Here is an 18,051-nt window from a genome sequence, read left to right as displayed (position 1 = left end):
TCTTACCCTTAGGCAACTGCACCAAGTCATAAGTGTGATTATCATGCAGAGATTTCATCTCATCCTGCATTGCATCCAACCACTTTTACTTTTCTTCACTTTCAATGGCCTCCTCATAACATTCAGGTTCTCCCTCATGAGTCAACATCACATACTCATTGGTAGAGTACTTCTTAGAAGGTTGTTTTGACTTGTCAGATCTTCTGGGTTGAGCTTCAGGTAGCTCAGGTACATCACCAAGACTCTCATCTTGTGACAAATCATGTTCCTCTTCATCAATATTATCAATAGGAACATCAAAGCTATCTCCAACCTATTGATTATCAATATCACCATGTTGTTCATCATCATGAACATCAATATCCAAATCATTAATAGACAACCGAATTGGATCAACATCAGCCACATTACCATCTTTCTTAGGTGTAGACTTCTCCACCTTATCAATATCTTCAATGGTTTGATCTTCCATGAATTGCACATAACGACTTCTAATAAATTTTTTTTCAACGGGGTCATACAACTTGTAGCCAAATTCATCCTGACCAAAACCAATGAAGATGCATTGCCTTGTCTTCACATCCAACTTGGATCTTTCATCCTTTGGAACATGAACAAATGCTTTACAACCAAAGACACGCAAATGATCATAAGTAACATTCTTGCCAAACCAAATCTTGTCTGGCACCTCAGAGTTCAAAGCAACTGCAGGACTTAGATTAATAACATGCACTGCTGTAAACAATGTCTCACCCCATAAATGCTGAGGCAATTTTGCTTCAAAAAGCATACACCTAACTCTTTCAATCAATGTCTTGTTTATCCTCTCTGCTAAACCATTCAACTAAGGAGTTTTTGGAGGAGTCTTCTCATGTGCAATACCATAATGTCTACAATAAGCATCAAATGGTCCACAATTTTCACTACCATTGTCAGTACAAATGCGCTTCAGCTTCTTGCCTGACTACCTATCAACGAAAGCATGAAATTCTTTAAACTTGTCCAACACTTAGTCCTTTCTTTGTAGTGCATAAACCCAAAGCTTCCTGGAATAATCATCAATAAAAGTAACAAAGTAAAGTGCACCACTAAAAGACTTTACCTTCAATAGGCCACAAACATCATAATGCACCAATTCAAGCAACTCTGACTTCCTGGAAGGATGATGCTTGTTGAAGGATACTCTGGTTTGTTTACCAGCCATGCAGTGAGAACATTTCTCCAACTCTACACTCTTCAATCCTAAGAGAACATCCTTTTTAACCAAGCAGTTAAGTCCTTTTTCACTGATATGCCCAAGCCTTCTGTGCCACAAAGATGACTCCATATACACGACATTCACACTATCTTTAGCAACCAAAGCTTTTGTCCAGTAAAGCTTAGAGTTTTTCTCCCCTTTAGCCACAATCAAGTTACCTTTCGTGAGCTTCCACTTTCCAAAACCAAAGTGGTTATCAAATCAACCATCATCAAGTACCTGCATAGAAATCAAGTTAAAGTGAACATCTGGAGCATGTTTAACTCCTCTAAGCAACAATTGCATCCCCATGTTGGTTTGCAAGTGAACATCACCAATACCAATAACCTTAGACACTCCATCATTACCCATCTTCAATACTCCAAAATCACCAGGTGTATAAGATGTGAAGAACTCCTTCCTGGATGTAACATGCAGTGTAGCACCACTATCAATTATCCATATGTTCTCATCAGATACAAGATTAATAGCGTCATAATCACGAAGACAAACAAGGTCACCACATGTAGTAGTAGTAACACGATCACCGACATCAATATCTTTTTCTCTTTGCTTATCCTTTTTGTCTTTGCTCTCTTTCTTCAACAAAAAACAGTTCTTCTTTATATGCCCTGTTTTGTGACAATAGTGACACTCCACATTCTTGTACCGAGACTTGGACTTGTTCCTGCTTTTATCTCCACCACTATTTTGTTTTTTCTTCTGGCTTCTTCCCTTATTCTCTATAATAAGCACTTATGAATGAGATGAAATACCATGTGTCTTCCTTCTCATCTCCTCATTAAGAGCGCACTCTTTTCCATTTGCAAAGAAATATCACCATTAGGGGTAGCACTTATCATGGAAACCCAAAATGTCTCCCATGAATCCAGTAAAGAGTTTAACAGGAATAAACCCAATAGATCATCATCAAATTTTATACCCACTCATGCTAATTGATCATAGTGTCCTTGACATTCACTCAAGTGATTTGAAACAGGATTTCCTTCCTTGTACTTCAACTCCACAAAATTTTTCAGCAAATACAATTTATTAGTCCTTGACTTAGAGGCATACAAGGACTCAAGCTTATCCCATAGGATTCTCGCATGTGTCTCATTAGCAACAAAATTATAAACATTATCATCAACAAACTGCCTGATAAATCCACATACCTGTTGATGTTCAAAATCCCATTCTTCATCTGACTTAGATTCCGGCTTATTGGAAGCAAAAATAGGGAGATGCAAATTTTTCACAAATAGCAAGTCCTTCATCTTGCCTCCATAGGTGATAATTTTCTCCATTCAAAGGAATCAATTTTGTATGTGCCTCCATCATTCATGCAAACTAAACAATCCCTTAACCAAAGAGCTCTGATGCCACTCTGATGGGGAAAGGGCCAAAAAATATAAGACCTTAGGAAAGAGTAATAATGCAGCGAAAATTCAATCCCCCTTCTTGCGAGAATCCGTGAGGAACACCAAACAAATAGAACAAAAATAAAATCCAAAAGTACAAAGAGACACCAACAATTTTTAACGTGAAAAACCCCTCAATGTAAGGGTAAAAACCACGAGTCGTCCAGACCAAAGAAAAATCCACTATGATCAATAATAGGGTACGTCACCAATAATAACACCAAATGGTATGTTCAATAAGTCAATTTAAATAAGCACAAATGCTTACAAATGAGAACAAAGAAGATGAAAATTCTCCAAAACAGGACTGCTGGTGTGGGACCGATTTCTCCCAATCTAAACCTCCTATTGATGATCCGAATGGTTAGAATGAAGAACCATATGTCTGGAACCTACTGTCCAAAAATCAGCTCGATCCAACGGTGAAGGAAACACCAGTGCAGGTTTAGGGTTATGCGGAAATGACTTTCTCTCTTTTTTTTTCTTTCACTTGGCTTTTGTCTCTCTTCAAATGACTCTTATTTGCCCTACTAATCTGACTCATCTCAATTTAACCTAGTAAAACCTAAAGGTCTACATTATTTAGATTTATTCTCCACAGTAGGAAATCCAATAAGCCAACACGTCGTTTGATATTATTTGTGTTGCTTTAAATAGAATGTGCATAATAAAATATTTAAATCATTTAATGTGATTTCAAAACATTGTATTGAAAAAACATTATATTATAAGTTTGGATGTTACACCTTATCTTCATTTTTCTATAAACAGCGGGTCACTGGTGCAATGGACTACCTACATTCTTTTGAGTCTTGGAAGTGTTTAGTTAACATATTATTAAAGCATTGAGTGGATTTTTTTTTTTTGCAAATTTTTTAAAACATTATACAAATGGATAAATTATAAAATAATTACGGTCAGTGGATAAGTTATAAAAGATTCTAACTATTCAGAATCTAGGTGTGTGTTTAAGATTTATATTAATAAAAATAGGAAAGTAAAACATTATATAAATAAAGATCTATAAATTCATCATATTAAAATTTTAAATTGAAAATAATGTTAATATTTAAGTTCAGGTCTTATTAGTTATATTTCCTCATTAATGATAGACTTTTTTGCTTAAAATGAAGGTTTAATAGGTTCGGGGAGGTCCCTATATTTGCGGGTTCGTTTCACTTGAGTCTTCCAATTTTAAAAGTGATCAATTAGGTCCCTAATTTAACAAAATTGAGTCAATAATACTCTTTCCGTTAAATGCAAGGGAATCTGAATGCAAATTAAAAATTTCAGAAATTGCCACGTATTAAGCTCAAACCCTGCCACCTGCAAATAAAATGATGCCTCAGCATGCCACCTGTTTAATATTGATCACTTCTAAAATCGGAGGACCCAAGTGAAACGAACCCGCAAATATAGAGACCTCCGAACCTATTAAACCTAAAATGAATGTGTGAGAAATAGAAGAAAGAATCTAAATATCATATTAGATAAAAATAAAAAATACAATAAAAATCATAAAATAATTACTTAACAACGTGTATGACAATAAATATCACAATAAATCTTGAATATGACTTCTTAAGATGAAGTCGTTACATCCTCCGTAACTTAACCGTACTTATTTCGCAATATCCATTTACTTAAAAAGGTGAAATAATTAATTTGGGGGGTGTGCAAGGAAACTCCGGCATTTCAGATGTAGAAGGCCTGAGATTGCAGAAGCTCCCAGGTGAAGGGGGAAACGCAAACCGACCTGAGAAAGACACCACCACAGATCTGTTGGTGCAATAGGAGGACGCAGCATCGACACCCAAAACGGACACAAACTTGCCCAGGTGCGTTCTGCATAAATCACGACCCAGAAACAAGCAAATTCAGTGTTGTTTTTTTTATTTATTTTTTTCTTGTATCAAACCGAACTCGCTGAACCGGCTCCAAAACCGTTTTTTGATCGACTTCACACGAGCCCACTGAAAATGAAACGATTATACGTGCGAGATATTTAGGTTAGAGGATGTGGAGTTGGCTCGCAAGTTTGATAACTGGGCTTATGTTAACAGTTAGAAATTATCTTGGGTAGTCGTTGTAATTTGTAGAACAATGTTGTCTTGAACCCGTTTGGAGCTGATTGTTTTGAATGTTACTAGAAATGTACGATGTTGAATTGATCTTCTACTGAACGTATGCTGAAGCCATGGAAAAATGTCCAATTTGTTTACTAGTTTTATTTATTTATTTATTTATTTTTTCTATATGACACATTTTATTCCTAGAAAACCATTATACATTTTTTTTTAAAGAAATAAATTCCTACATGTGTTATTTATAAAAGAAATTAATTCCTATATGTTCTGTTTGGTAACTTGTTCTTTTGATCCTATTAAATTTCTAGCATATGCTGATTTATGGTGAACTCAACAGGGACACCTTGTTGAAAGAGAGGTTGCACATTACTGCAGTCTGCACTGACAGTAGCACTTTCCATTATCTGAAACTAATCCTACTGTTTGATGCTTATTCAGAAGGTAATTGATACTGTTTTTAATTTATCACAATTGGGCAGTGTTCTCTGGCAATCGTTAAACAATAACAATGATTAGTTCTGCCAGAAATGTCTTTTAAGATGATTAAATGGATGATAGATATGTTTAGAGTTAAGGCTTTCTCCTCCTGGGTATTCTTTTTGAAACGTTACAGCTACTCATGATTTCAAGCTCTTTTTTTTAGTTATTGCTCGATTCTCTTGTTGCCTGCAATATTTTGTTGCTTCACCTTTTTTTCCTGAAACCAAGGCAAACCTCGCATAATTCACCATGGCTAGCTTGAAAATGCACCCGACATTGTAGACAACTATCCATGTCTACAAAGGGTGACATGAATACTGATATGTGTGAACTGGGGGACATTATATTTTTATATCCTGCTTTTTGCTTAGAAAAACTGGGTAGGATTCTTATTCATAGTATGTGCCCTTTCTGTCTCCCTTTAAGGCATGATACCATCAATTATTTTGACCTTTTGGCCTTTAACTTTTACCAATAGAAATAATATTTTGAGATGGTATAATGAGTTCTATTAAAAAAAACAGTGATGGTTATTATTCCTAACGAGGACTCAAGTAGAGATCAGTTAGTACACACTACTACAGACCCATTTTTAATGTTTTCAAAATATATGTTGGGTATTGGTTATGCTTGCATGTATACCTTAATGTACTTGCAAGAAAATGGAGAAAACAAACAACTGCTTCCGCTCTTTAACATATACTGGTTCCATGATACTAATTAGCTTAAGTTACACTACACGCACAATTAACACATGAAAGTAAACAGGCTTGCAGCTTGCACTTGGTACTGTGCAACACTGCTGTACGTGAATGTATATGGTGGATTTTCATTACAAATGACATTTGCCAACTGCTTTTCATTACACAACATTATTAAATTGTACTATTTTGAATTTTCTGTAAATACTTATGAATGTAATTGTGGTTTATATTTTTAAATTTTTAACCTGAACCAAAAGAAAGAATTTTTTAATTCAAACTTATTTCTTGAGAAATGATATGTAAAATCACATTTCTAGGTAAGTTTTTTTATATGATTGTAACCATATGTAAACTTCTGCTTAACATAAAACCTCTATAAATGTGACTTTTTCTTTATATAATTTACAATCTGCTTTTGTAAGTTTAAGCAAATGAGCCCTGAATTTGTAGGCATTGCATGTTTGAAATGGCTATGTCACTGTGGAGAAGTCGCACTGCTTCATCAACACTCAACTTGTTAGCCAATACTCTTCGCGGATTCTCTTCTGGTACATTCGTTTCTCCTTTAATACTCAGCAATAAGAACATTAATTTCGTAGTATTTTGTAGCAAATGGAACAAGACGGGGAAAATATTGGAAAGAAGTCTCTGTTGCTTGGGGTTTCTTTTTATGACTGCTCTTCAGTTTAGTTCCACAGCTTTGCACAAATGACTTGATTGCTTTACACCCTAACCTTATTCTAATAAAGCCTTAGTCTTTTCAATGCTGTTTAATGGTGGGTTACGAAATCATTCATCTTAGTAAACACGGTCAAATCAAGCAATGGCCTTGTTCATGCTCTACTTCAAGATAATGTTGTTTAAGGTAGCATTGGGTACACTAACCAAAGAAAATTTATATGGGTTGCGTTTTAGAATTAAAGAAAACCGAAAGTGGGGTTTGAAATTTGTACATTTTATTTGGCCTATGGGCTAAATGCTATGCAAAATGGAAACTATGGCTTCTATGCTACCCCTGATTGCTTCTTTCTCCATCGTTTAGTCACATGTACTTGTTGTGCCTTTTCTCAGAGGTGACAAACACTAGCGCTCAAAGAACGCGAGAGAGTATGATGAATCAAATGGTGTATTCTGACATAAACTCACGAATTGGGAGTTGCATGCCACTGTCTGCAATGCGAATTGGAACAATCATTCACAACATTGAGTTGAACCCAGGGCAAGGTGGCAAGCTTGTCCGAGCTGCAGGAACCAGTGCAAAGATCTTGAAAGAGCCCACATCAGCATACTGTTTGATCCAGATGCCCTCTGGTGTTAAAAAGTTAATTGATTCTCGGTGTAGGGCCACCATTGGTGTTGTGTCTAATCCAAGTCATGGAGATCGGAAGCTTAGGAAGGCTGGTCACAGCCGATGGCTTGGTCGACGACCCGTTGTTCGAGGAGTGGCAATGAATCCGGTAGATCATCCTCATGGAGGAGGAGAGGGTAAAAGCAAGAGTAGTGGAAAATGGGGGAAAGGATCTCGCACTCCTTGGGGCAAGCCAACGAAGGGTGGCTATAAGACAGGACCCTTGAAGCGCAGAAGGTAGTGGTAGTATATACAACATTCACTACCAGCTGCTTCTGATGCTTAACATGCTTGTAATAATTTTGGAAACTGTTAGAAAATTCATGGAACTGATTAGATTCAGTCAAACTGTGCATGTTATAGGTTCAAATTTTGTTGTTGCTTAAGTAAAATGTTTTTGCATTTTCTCTGAACTAGTCTTGCATTCAGCTTACACCTCCATTGTTCACACTGAGTTTTTCTTGACTGCCTATTATGCTTTTATGAATTGGTTTGGATTAATTTTGTTGACTTGCTTAATTGAGACAGCGGTTTTTGTTTCTTTTATATACTTCTGCTTGTGCTTGGTATTGATGAGAAAAAATTATGTTGATGCTCTTTGATATTGTTCTTGAGATAGGGAAAGAATGGTTGTGCATAAAGAGTCACATTCACATTACCCGCAAGGAAACTAAGTTCCCGTCTACTTTTAATTCCAATAAGAATCTATGTTAGTTTTAAATTTGTGATATTTTCTAACTGATTTTTTTTCTCATTTTTATTGCTAATTACTGCTAGCTTTGATCTAAAAATAAAAATATTAGTTAATATAATTAAGATACAAAAATATATTTCAAAGTAAAATAATTACAAAATTTAAATATATATAATTATTGTTTCTATTTTTTGGTTTAATAATTTACTTTTAGTATTATAGTTTATTAAAAATAATTATATTTCACTTAGAGCTTATAAATTATTTTTTATATATTAATTTTGATATTATTTATAATTCAATTAAGTAAAGTAATATTTTCATAAAAAAAATTACAATTAATTTTCATTTGCAATATATTGTGAACAATATTTTTCTATAAAATAATAATTACTTTTTTATTTAAAAGTTACTTAAATAAAAGTGTTTCATCTATAACTATAATTACAATTTGATTTTTTTATATTACATGTAATTTTACTATATAATGACTAGTAATTTTACAAATATGTATAAAAATATGTATTATATTATGTGATTCTTTTTGTTTGAGATAAAATCTTATATATGATGTATACCGTATATACAATCAGTCAACAAATTATCAAAGTGAATGGTTGATTTACTTTCTAGAACCTTCAAAATAACGTAATTGATCACGCCAAGATACAGGTGATTGCATTTAATGCTTAACCTTTACAGTGACATGAGAAAGGGTGAAGAAGTAGTTCTCCACCTGTAATCCGAAACATGATGTACTAAAAAAATAAATGATTTTACAATTATTTATAATTGAAATTAATATATAGGAAGTAAATTATAATGAATTTTAATTAAAAAGCGTAAATATTAAATAAGAAATAATGTACACAAATTATATTATAATTAAAAATATATAATAAATAAATATTTTTGAAATATAATTTATGAGAGAAAATTTTTTAGATATTAAAATATAATTTAGCAAAACAAAAATACATATTAAAATGTATTAGAAGTTAATAAATATATAAAGAATATATTCTAGTTGGAAAAAAAATTCTAATATACTTTCCTTAAAGAATAATTCTCAAAGACATTTTTTTATTCAAGCTAATTATTTTAATTTATATAGAAAGTACATGGAACGAGTTATACTATGGACAGATAAACTACATACTCAATTATTAATATATATCCAAAGATGGAGGGTCAGTAAAAAGGAAAATTTAATAAAAATATTTAACCTATTTTTCTGTTGTGAATTCCTACAAAATATTCTTAAACATCACTTAGTTATAGAGAAAAAACTTCAGCCTAGTTCATACTTTATATATTTTCAAACATAAAATCATAAACACCTTTTACGTAAAATCTCTAAAATTGTGGGATCCATCTACAATTTTTTGTGCCCTATTTTTTATTTTTAATTAATTAGGTTATCCATTATCAATAATTTCATATATTATATTTATACATATACCCCACCATTTTTGTTTTTCATGTTTATCGTTCAACTTTACAATGAAATGACCACTTCCTTCATCCTGAAATGTCTAAACTCATCTTTTTGTTGTCTTTGTTAAACTTTTTCTTCTTAATAAAAATCATAATAAACTTTTCATTAGACACAATCCTGTTCTATTCTTCTTTTGGATGAAAGATTTAATCTTTTCCGAATGAATGATGTAAGATTGAATTCAGATTTTTTTAATAAATATTACGGTAGTTTAATTTTAGTTTCATAGGTCTTAGTTGAATCCTTTGAATATCTACATACATATGTATAATTTAATGGCTTAATTAACTTATAAATTTATTTATATATTTACTTAAGTTTTTATTAATTTTTTTTTGTTTATTACATACTTAAAAATATTTGTTTATTTATTTTCGTAGAAGTGTTACATACTTTGATTTTAGTGTAATACTATATCAATTAATTAGCATCTTTCTCTTTAATTTTATTGATCAATAATTGAAGAAGAAATAAACAAGTTAATAAAGTGAATTAAAAACGAGAAAAACAAAATAATGGCTCACAAAAATCAAATAAAATGATATAATTATAATTTTAAATAAAAAGTAAATTAAACAAAATATTTTTTTTAAAATCATTCAACGTAAAATATAATTAAATTTAAGTGAGTATAAAATTTTCATTAAATAAAGATTAAAAAGTTAACTATTACATTTCATAAATTCATTGCGTTATGTTATATTAGAAAGATGATTTTAATTTCACTTATATTTCATTAATTAAACACAATATTATAATATAAATAATACTTTAAGACATCTTGTAATTTTATAATTTTATTGTTTTTCTTATTTAAGGCTTGCATGATAAAATTTGAATTAATGTCACAACTCAAATGTTATTTTTTTATCAAATATTTTTAACCTAATTTGTTTTGTTGTCAGTTTCTGTGCAATTTTTTTAATTTTTCTGATTTGATTTAGTTTTTCAATTAAATTTGTCCAAGATGATGCAAGAGGTTTCATAAATAAGGTGAAGGTTCTTTTAATAATCTTTCTTTAATATTTTCCATAGAAATTGACTCTTATAACTTTATTTTTTATCTCCTCACTTTTTGTTATCATTGTTTCCAGCTTCTGTGGTTTTTAATTTAATATCAACCATGACTTCGAATTTTTTTTTTTCTGAATTCAAGTTTGGTAGTTTTCAATTCATTATTTTTTTATGTCCCTTTCTTTTCTTTTTTACATTGTTACAAGATGACTATTCAAATTTACAATTGTTATATGTGAGTGACATTTATTTTTTCTTTTCTCTTCAATTTTAAATCCTTTCATTTTATTATAAGAGATAATTTTAGAGTGATACTTTTACATTCATTTGATACACAGTATAAAGATAAAATGATCATAAAAAATAAATTTTTGTATTTTTCAAGAAAGAAGAAAATAAAAAATAAGAAATGATGGTGTTAAATGAATGTAAAAGAATTATGGGTGTCAAAGTATTATTTCTCTATCATAAGGTTGGATGAATTCTAAAAAATCAATAAATCACATTTTTTCATCATTTTTGTCTTTGTCTTTGAATGAGTATTTTTAATATTTTAGTTTGTATTTTTGTCTTCAGCTTTAACTGAATGATAAGAATATTTGTAAAGGCATTCTAACGTTCAAGTAAATATTGTATTAATAGTTTATTCCTATAAAGATAATCTAGTTCAAAGAAAAACTTAATCCTTTTATCTGTGATATTTATCCATTTATAATACTTTTATTAGAATTTTATCTTTCATATGATTAAGAAGATCTAATTATAGTTTAATCATGATTTAATTTTTGTTTTGAATCCTATTTAGTTATCCAAAATATTGGTTGTAATGTTAGAATCTTTAAACTTTGTTGTTTTAAAAAACTCTATATGCCACTCGTGAAATATTATATATATATATATATATATATATATATATATATATACCGATTTTATATATTATATCTGATTAATTAGATAGTTACACTATTATCCCATCCAAGATTGTTTTAAGTTAATGTTATTACAAATTTAATTTTTTTATTAATGTTAATTAAAGTTAATTTTAGCTAACAAGTTCAAAGTTATTTATAAACCAATTTTAATATGAACTTTTGTCTAATGTCAGTAGGTCTATTTTTATTTTATAAATATAAGTTGAGATTATTTATAAGGTTTTCAACTATAATACAAAATAACCTAGTTTTTTAGTTGATACCAACCAGATTTTTTTAATTCTATTAGATTTTTTTTCCGACGTCAACAAATATTATTTTTTTTATAACATTATCTATGTTAATTATATTTAAAGTGGGTCAAAATCGTAGTCAATTTTATTCAAGAGAACTTTTTAGTCATTGATCGAAACACGTGCATACCAAAATAGTTTGATTCATAATGTTGAAAAAAAATAATTGTGACTGATGTTACCCGAAATGTAAAGAAAATTTCCTTACATGATAACTAATATTTTTTTTAATGAACTTTAATTGATAAATAACTTTGACCAAAATTAATTGAAAATATTAATTTAAATTATTAAATATTATTTAATATTAGAGTAAATTCTGTATTTGATAATACTGAAAATATTTTATCCAAACGAAAAGTTAAAGTTGAATTTGAATATTATCTTTTTTACCAAAAACATTTGAAAAATAAATGCATTTGAATAGAAAACAATTCAAATTTAATGTATTTTAATTTTTGAGATTGTTTTAAATTCAATATATTTAGTTTTTTTAAACTTACGAAGTTCTGTATCCTAACAAAAAAAAAGTTAAAGGTATTTTAATAGATCTCTTAGACTTGAAGAAAAAAACTTTTTATTATGCCTTTATCAGTGTATTCAGTTGGCTTTACAGAACAGTAAAATAAAATGAATAATTATATTTCCTATAAACCCCTGAAAGTTTGGTTGTAGATTTTATCTTGGACCGTATTTTTATTTATTATAGGCATTTTTAGTTGAAACAATCTTCTTCGAGGTACTATTTGGAAATTTAATATAGACAGAAAGTAAGATAAAACTTTAATATATAAATAATTGAAAGCTTTATCTATAATATTTATTTTGTAATATTTAAATAAATTTAATTTCATCTTCGATTTCTGCAAAGTTTCAATCTGAGCTTACATTAAAATCCTTTAGACAAAATATACAAGGTTCATGTGCAATACATGTTAGTTACAGTTAACATAACATGTTCAAAGATTATACATATTATATTAGATTTTAATAGCAAATGACAAGTGTACAACCACCAACTACTTTTAACAAACAAACCAACCCTTAGCTAAACTTTCTTAGACACACATGATTAAGGCAACACTAACTGAACCAATGAAACAAAGCAGAGAGAAAAAAACACTACCAGTAGATTTTATCACTGCCTTGGAGATGACCTTGTCTTCTGCAAAATTTTCGTTAGTCATTCAGTCAGAATCATCAAACAATTACCTCACAACTCAAAACAAAGGGAAATGAAAAAAAAAATAGAAAACAGGCAAAAGATGGACACAATTTTATAAAATTTTCTTTTAGGCTTTGTTTACTTGAATGGATTTTGAGAGAGTGATTGAATGAATTTGAGAGAATTTGAAAGTAAATTTTGTTGTTTATTTGAGTGGATTTGGAAGTAAAGTTTATGAGAATTAGTGTAGGATTTGATTGATACGACAGATTAAAAAAATTTACTTCCAAATCCACCTTCACTTCCAAATCCACTCAAATAAACAACAAAAAAATTATCTCCAAATTCTCTCAAATCCATTCAATCACTCTCTCCCAAATCCATTCAAGTGAACAAAGTATTAGTATTGCCTTCAATCAAAGCTAAAATTTTAGATCATTCATCCATAGGTTTAAAACATTCTCTATTATGATAGAACACCTCATTTCCTTCATTCTAGGGTTGGAACACTCTTTACGAAGTTATAAAACACCTCGCATCCCTCATCCATGGGGTTAGAACACCCTCTACTAGGTTAAAACACCTAAAAAACATATTTTAAATATAATTTAATTCTATAAAATCAGTTTATAAATAAAAATTTACATCTATGTAATGTAAATTGATTTTATCTTTTATATATATATATATATATAAAAGACTTTTAACATAACTTTTCATATGGAGATATATACGTCTCAAAGAGACTGATATTAAGATGTAAATTTTTATTACATAAGATAAAACTCTTACTACTTATATTCAAAGAAAATATGTGTGCATGTGTAATGACCAAGTTAATTACTTACTGCACTCTTTAGGGTGACATAAACAATTCAAACCAGCACCACAGCTTCCATTAGGCTTTTCACACCCTTGACAAATTTCTGGTACACGAGGAATGTCAACAGATATCCTTGTTCCAACCTTAAATCCCTGATCATGTCCACCGTCTGATGTTCTTCTATGCACCCAGCTAAAATGAGAGCAGTTCAGATGCAGTGGATGAAAATCCTTGTCAAATTTTCTCAGATCTTCAACAACTAAACATGGATGAAGGTAGTTCTTGTTCTCTTCAGCACCTCCACAAGTGTACAAGTTTCTACAATTTTGCATGGTTGGTAAAATGGGGTGTCTTCTGCTTGAGCAATTGAAGAGAACAAGCGAGTTAGGCTCAGGAGGAGAAGGGAAACCAGCAGTGACAGCCGTAGGAGAAACATATTGCAGAGAAGAACAAGAAGAGTGAGTGATGGTTAGAAATCTACCATTGTTGTCTAGTGAAGAGACATGAAAAAGGCCAAGGGATGTTCTGAAATAGAGATTCTGAGATATGCACAAAACGATGTTGTCTAATATAGAAGAATTTGGATTCAAGAAAAAAGGTGTTTGTTTTCTGATATTTTGACAGTAGTTTGCATCGTTTTCTATAGAAGAACCTAATAACATGATATTGAATAAGAGTAAAGAATGAAGAATTTGTGGTTTCTTGAATGGCTTCATGTTCATCCCTTTTGTGAATGGATGCAAAGAATGTTCACTAAGTTATTTTAATATTTGTATAGGTTTGTTTGTGATGATAGAAGATGAGAAAGCATGGTGTTAATAACTCTAGAAAACACTTTTCCCAAATCTCTTTCTAAGTTGGCCCCATGGATGCTTAGTGACATTCTTTTTCCTTCTTTTCTTTTCCTTAGTCACTAGAAAAAGGTCACATTGCTTTGAGAGGGAATCTTAGGCTTCAAATTTCAAAATCTTTTTTTTTTCAATTCACTACTTTAATTTTTAACTCTTTTTTATGATTTTTCTGACTATTATCTATTTCAAATTACTAACCTTTTTTTTATTGTTCAACAAATTCGGTAGTTTTAATATTACTTTATAGTTGGTAATAGTCTTAAGTTATCTTTATATCGGGCTAACTGTTATTTTATTTTATTCTTCAAATGTTTAAAATCCAACAAATTGTACAAGCAGGTCAACTTGCAGACGTGCAAAACAAAGAGTGCAGAACAAATCGAGTATTTTAGTTTGCTTATCCACTTAGGTGTGTTTCAAAGATGGGTTTACTTCCACCGGTCACATTGACTTAAATTTATAAAATCCAACGATACCAACACAATTGACTTAAATTTATAAAATCCAACAACACCAGTATAAAATGTTGTGTGTGTTTCTTTAATCAATTTGCTCATTCGAGTTTAATCTATCAAAAAGTAATTTTCTAATTTGCTTTTATTTTCTTATTCAATCTAATTCAAGTCATTTCTATTTTCAACAAACTTATACTTAAAAGTTTGAAGTTATAAAATTACGAAAATATTATTTATTTTAAGAAATAAGTTCATATACTTTATTATTCATACTAATTTAATTAAATAAAAAATAAAGTTATTAAAATCCTACATCTATAGAAAAAAATTACAAAACAAATAAGTTCTTATGTGGATAGTGGACTAATATGCAAGCCTATATGGTAAATGTATGCAAGACAGGTAAATGTATGCGAGACAGGGTAGGGAAATTAGCCTATATTTCTTATGTGGAGCGAACTATACCTATCTATTTTTTGCGGATCAAATATGAGATGGAACGAAACTGAACGGATCAACTACATTGTCATCCCTAGAAAGACACTATACTAATGAGATGTGATTTCAACCCACGTAAATGATTGATATCACTTTCAATCCAAAATTTTAAAACAATAAATTTATGGGTTGTCATAACCCATTAAAATTCACTAAAAACCCCAAGTAGTGAAAGCCAAGTGTCAAGCAAAGGGGATCTCGAAATCAGAAAGTGGAAAGTAGGTGTGAGCAGCTGGGTGACCGTTCGTTTTGACGGTAGGAGTAAAACTTTAAGTTTTCAAAAATTTACGCCACTCTCTGCATGCAACCATCTTCTTCCCCAGATTTTTGAAACTTCCATTTTTTCCTTCTTCTCTCTAGATTTCTCCATCTTCTCTCTAAGAATTGTTACCGTTTTCTTCTTCCAATCTTCAATCAGACCACACCTGAGCATTTCCGGTATCAAGAGCTTTCTTTTGCACCGATCAGTTTCTGTATCTGAACTGGTAAGTTCACTTCTCCCTCAGCTGTGTGGTTTTCTGTACATGCAAACTCAGTTTTTGGTTGCATGAGTTTCTCAACCCTTTCTGAACGCATTTCTGGTCTTTCATTTAGTTAGTTTCGTAAATCGCGATCGTAGTCTTCTAAGAATTTGGGTGGTGAGCTGTATCCTGCATTATTGAGCGTTCGGTCACGCTTAGAGGTAAGGGAAGCTTATATAATTTGATTTTTGATTCTTGCATTGAATGCTGACATGTTTGGTTGCTTACTGTATGATTATGAAGTATGTTGATTACATGTTTTGGCTATATGAATATGTGAAGATGTATGCTGAAGCATGTATTAATAAGAGTATGAATTGTAGGTATGTAATTCCATACAAAAACTGATGTTGTCGCTGAAGGTCATTATTGACCGTTCGGTTTCTTTGTGGACTTCGTTATATCGGAATTCTTTCATTTGGAAAGAATTCCAGTTGAGGACGAGCGTCTTAGTTTTATAAATAAGCTTTCGGCCAAAGGAAGTCGTTCCTTGGTATTTGGTTATAAACTCAAAATGTTCGTTCTCCCTTGCAAACTAGTTAATGGTATCTTATTATATTTATCAAACCTTTACTCAAAAAGTTTAGTAGTGCTTGATCTTATACCAAGCGCTCGTACTAAGTAGTGCTCGGTCATAAACCAAGCGCTCGATCTCATTTCCGTAATCTATCCTTATCATTTTTTTTTAAAATAAGAGCATTCGGCCAACTCAATAGCGTTCGTTCTCTATAGTGTTCGGTCTCATACCAGTACTCGACCTCTTTAAGGTTAATCTCATACTAAAGACTAAGTATAAATAACGTTCGCTTTATTCACAATGCTCAGTTTGTTAATAGTGTTCGGTATTATAAAGTGCTCGGTCTCTATCAATGGTGTTCGACCTAGAGTCTTAGTACTCGGCCTAGGCTTAGTGGCGTTCGGTTTGAACTCTCAGGAATCAGTTCAATGAAACGGCTCACTTTGTAAATAGCGTTCGGTTCTGTTAGTCGCTGAGGTATATTATTTCATTCGGCCTCTCTCGTAACCCGTATAATACTTCTTTCAATTCTGATCTGTTGAGAGCTGAGACCTCTCGGTCTCACTCCAAGTGTTTGGTTTAGTTTCCATGTGAAGACTATTGTTTAGTATTTAACTTCATATTGAATTCTATTCTAATTGGATCGGTTCGATGTGTTTATAATGAAATGTGATGAAATATGATATGGATGAAATGAGTATGGTTATACAAGAGTATTCCGGGGAGGAATATGTCATGATTGGATATTGGAATGGTAAAGTATGAATGTGGACAAAACTTAGCTGGCGATTATCCTGATATTCCGTGATTACTTGTTTCTCACGTAGAGAATGGTAAGTTATGTGTGGGAATGACAGGAGGTCCTAGTCCATAAGGTTAACTTGGACGGAACGGATCAACCTCGGGTGGCAGCTGTTGAGGTATCCCAGTTACTACATCACCCAGGTGCACAAACGTCGTAGCTACACAGAATTCATACAGTCCAGACGGTCAAAGTCAGATGTTAGTTTCTTGCATGTAATAATGAATGATTGATTTTGTACAGTTGATTGGTATAAAATTATGTGATATGACTATGTTTGATTTATGAATTAAATTACATAAGCTTACCCTACATTTTGTCTTGTTTATGTCGTTCGTTCGTTTGTTTGTCCTTCTGTTGCAATGATCAACCATGTGGATGTGAGTAGAAGAAGACGAGAGCTTGCTGGAAGAGGCACTAGAAGAAAATTTGGTCGAGGTAGAAGTTAAGACCGAACAGTAGAACCGTTCGGTCGGTCTTTGGTTTTATTTGTAAGACCGTTCAGTATAAGTATTTTGTAAACCGTTCGGTCTAGGTTGTAAGTTGTACAGTTTTAAATTCTCTGTTATTTGGTAAGGCTGTTCGGCCAAAACTATACTCCCTATCTTGTGTAAGACTAAGCTGAATTATTATTAATATGTGATTATTCTATTATATGATTTTATACTGTATTTTTGGGATGTTACATGAGTATTCTTTTTATATATGATG

The 18,051-nt window shown here is 31.3% G+C and overlaps 2 protein-coding genes across 2 annotated transcripts; one reads left to right on the top strand and one right to left on the bottom strand.

The window, feature by feature from the left end:
- The first annotated feature begins 4,269 nt into the window (after nucleotides 1-4,269).
- On the top strand, nucleotides 4,270-7,690 carry LOC124840805 (large ribosomal subunit protein uL2my, C-terminal part-like). Its single transcript, XM_047316930.2, has 4 exons — nucleotides 4,270-4,496; nucleotides 5,083-5,186; nucleotides 6,380-6,477; nucleotides 7,001-7,690. The coding sequence occupies exons 3-4, from the start codon at nucleotides 6,387-6,389 to the stop codon at nucleotides 7,516-7,518; spliced, it is 609 nt and encodes a 202-aa protein (XP_047172886.1). The 5' UTR covers nucleotides 4,270-4,496; nucleotides 5,083-5,186; nucleotides 6,380-6,386; the 3' UTR covers nucleotides 7,519-7,690.
- Nucleotides 7,691-12,545: 4,855 nt separating this feature from the next.
- On the bottom strand, nucleotides 12,546-14,486 carry LOC124840799 (uncharacterized). The gene is made up of 2 exons (XM_047316924.2): nucleotides 13,722-14,486; nucleotides 12,546-12,873 (listed from the first exon to the last, which is right to left on the bottom strand). Exons 1-2 carry the CDS (start codon nucleotides 14,416-14,418, stop codon nucleotides 12,767-12,769), a joined length of 804 nt encoding a protein of 267 aa, XP_047172880.2. The 5' UTR covers nucleotides 14,419-14,486; the 3' UTR covers nucleotides 12,546-12,766.
- Between the last annotated feature and the right edge of the window lie 3,565 nt (nucleotides 14,487-18,051).

This window comes from Vigna umbellata, chromosome 3, assembly GCF_029865625.1.
Source record: "Vigna umbellata cultivar VRB3 chromosome 3, Vumbellata_1.0, whole genome shotgun sequence".
Taxonomy (NCBI): Eukaryota; Viridiplantae; Streptophyta; class Magnoliopsida; order Fabales; family Fabaceae; genus Vigna; species Vigna umbellata.
This window is presented reverse-complemented; position numbering and strand designations above follow the sequence as displayed.

What these genes read in the sequence shown, in the direction of transcription:
- LOC124840805 (XM_047316930.2), top strand. Translation starts at nt 6,387, where the DNA reads ATGTTTGAAATGGCTATGTCACTGTGGAGAAGTCGCACTGCTTCATCA. An exon ending in TCTTCGCGGATTCTCTTCTG is followed by an intron (nt 6,478 to 7,000) that starts GTACATTCGTTT and finishes GCCTTTTCTCAG; the next exon opens with AGGTGACAAACACTAGCGCT.
- LOC124840799 (XM_047316924.2), bottom strand. Translation starts at nt 14,418, where the DNA reads ATGAACATGAAGCCATTCAAGAAACCACAAATTCTTCATTCTTTACTC. An exon ending in ATGTCACCCTAAAGAGTGCA is followed by an intron (nt 12,874 to 13,721) that starts GTAAGTAATTAA and finishes AAAATTTTGCAG; the next exon opens with AAGACAAGGTCATCTCCAAG.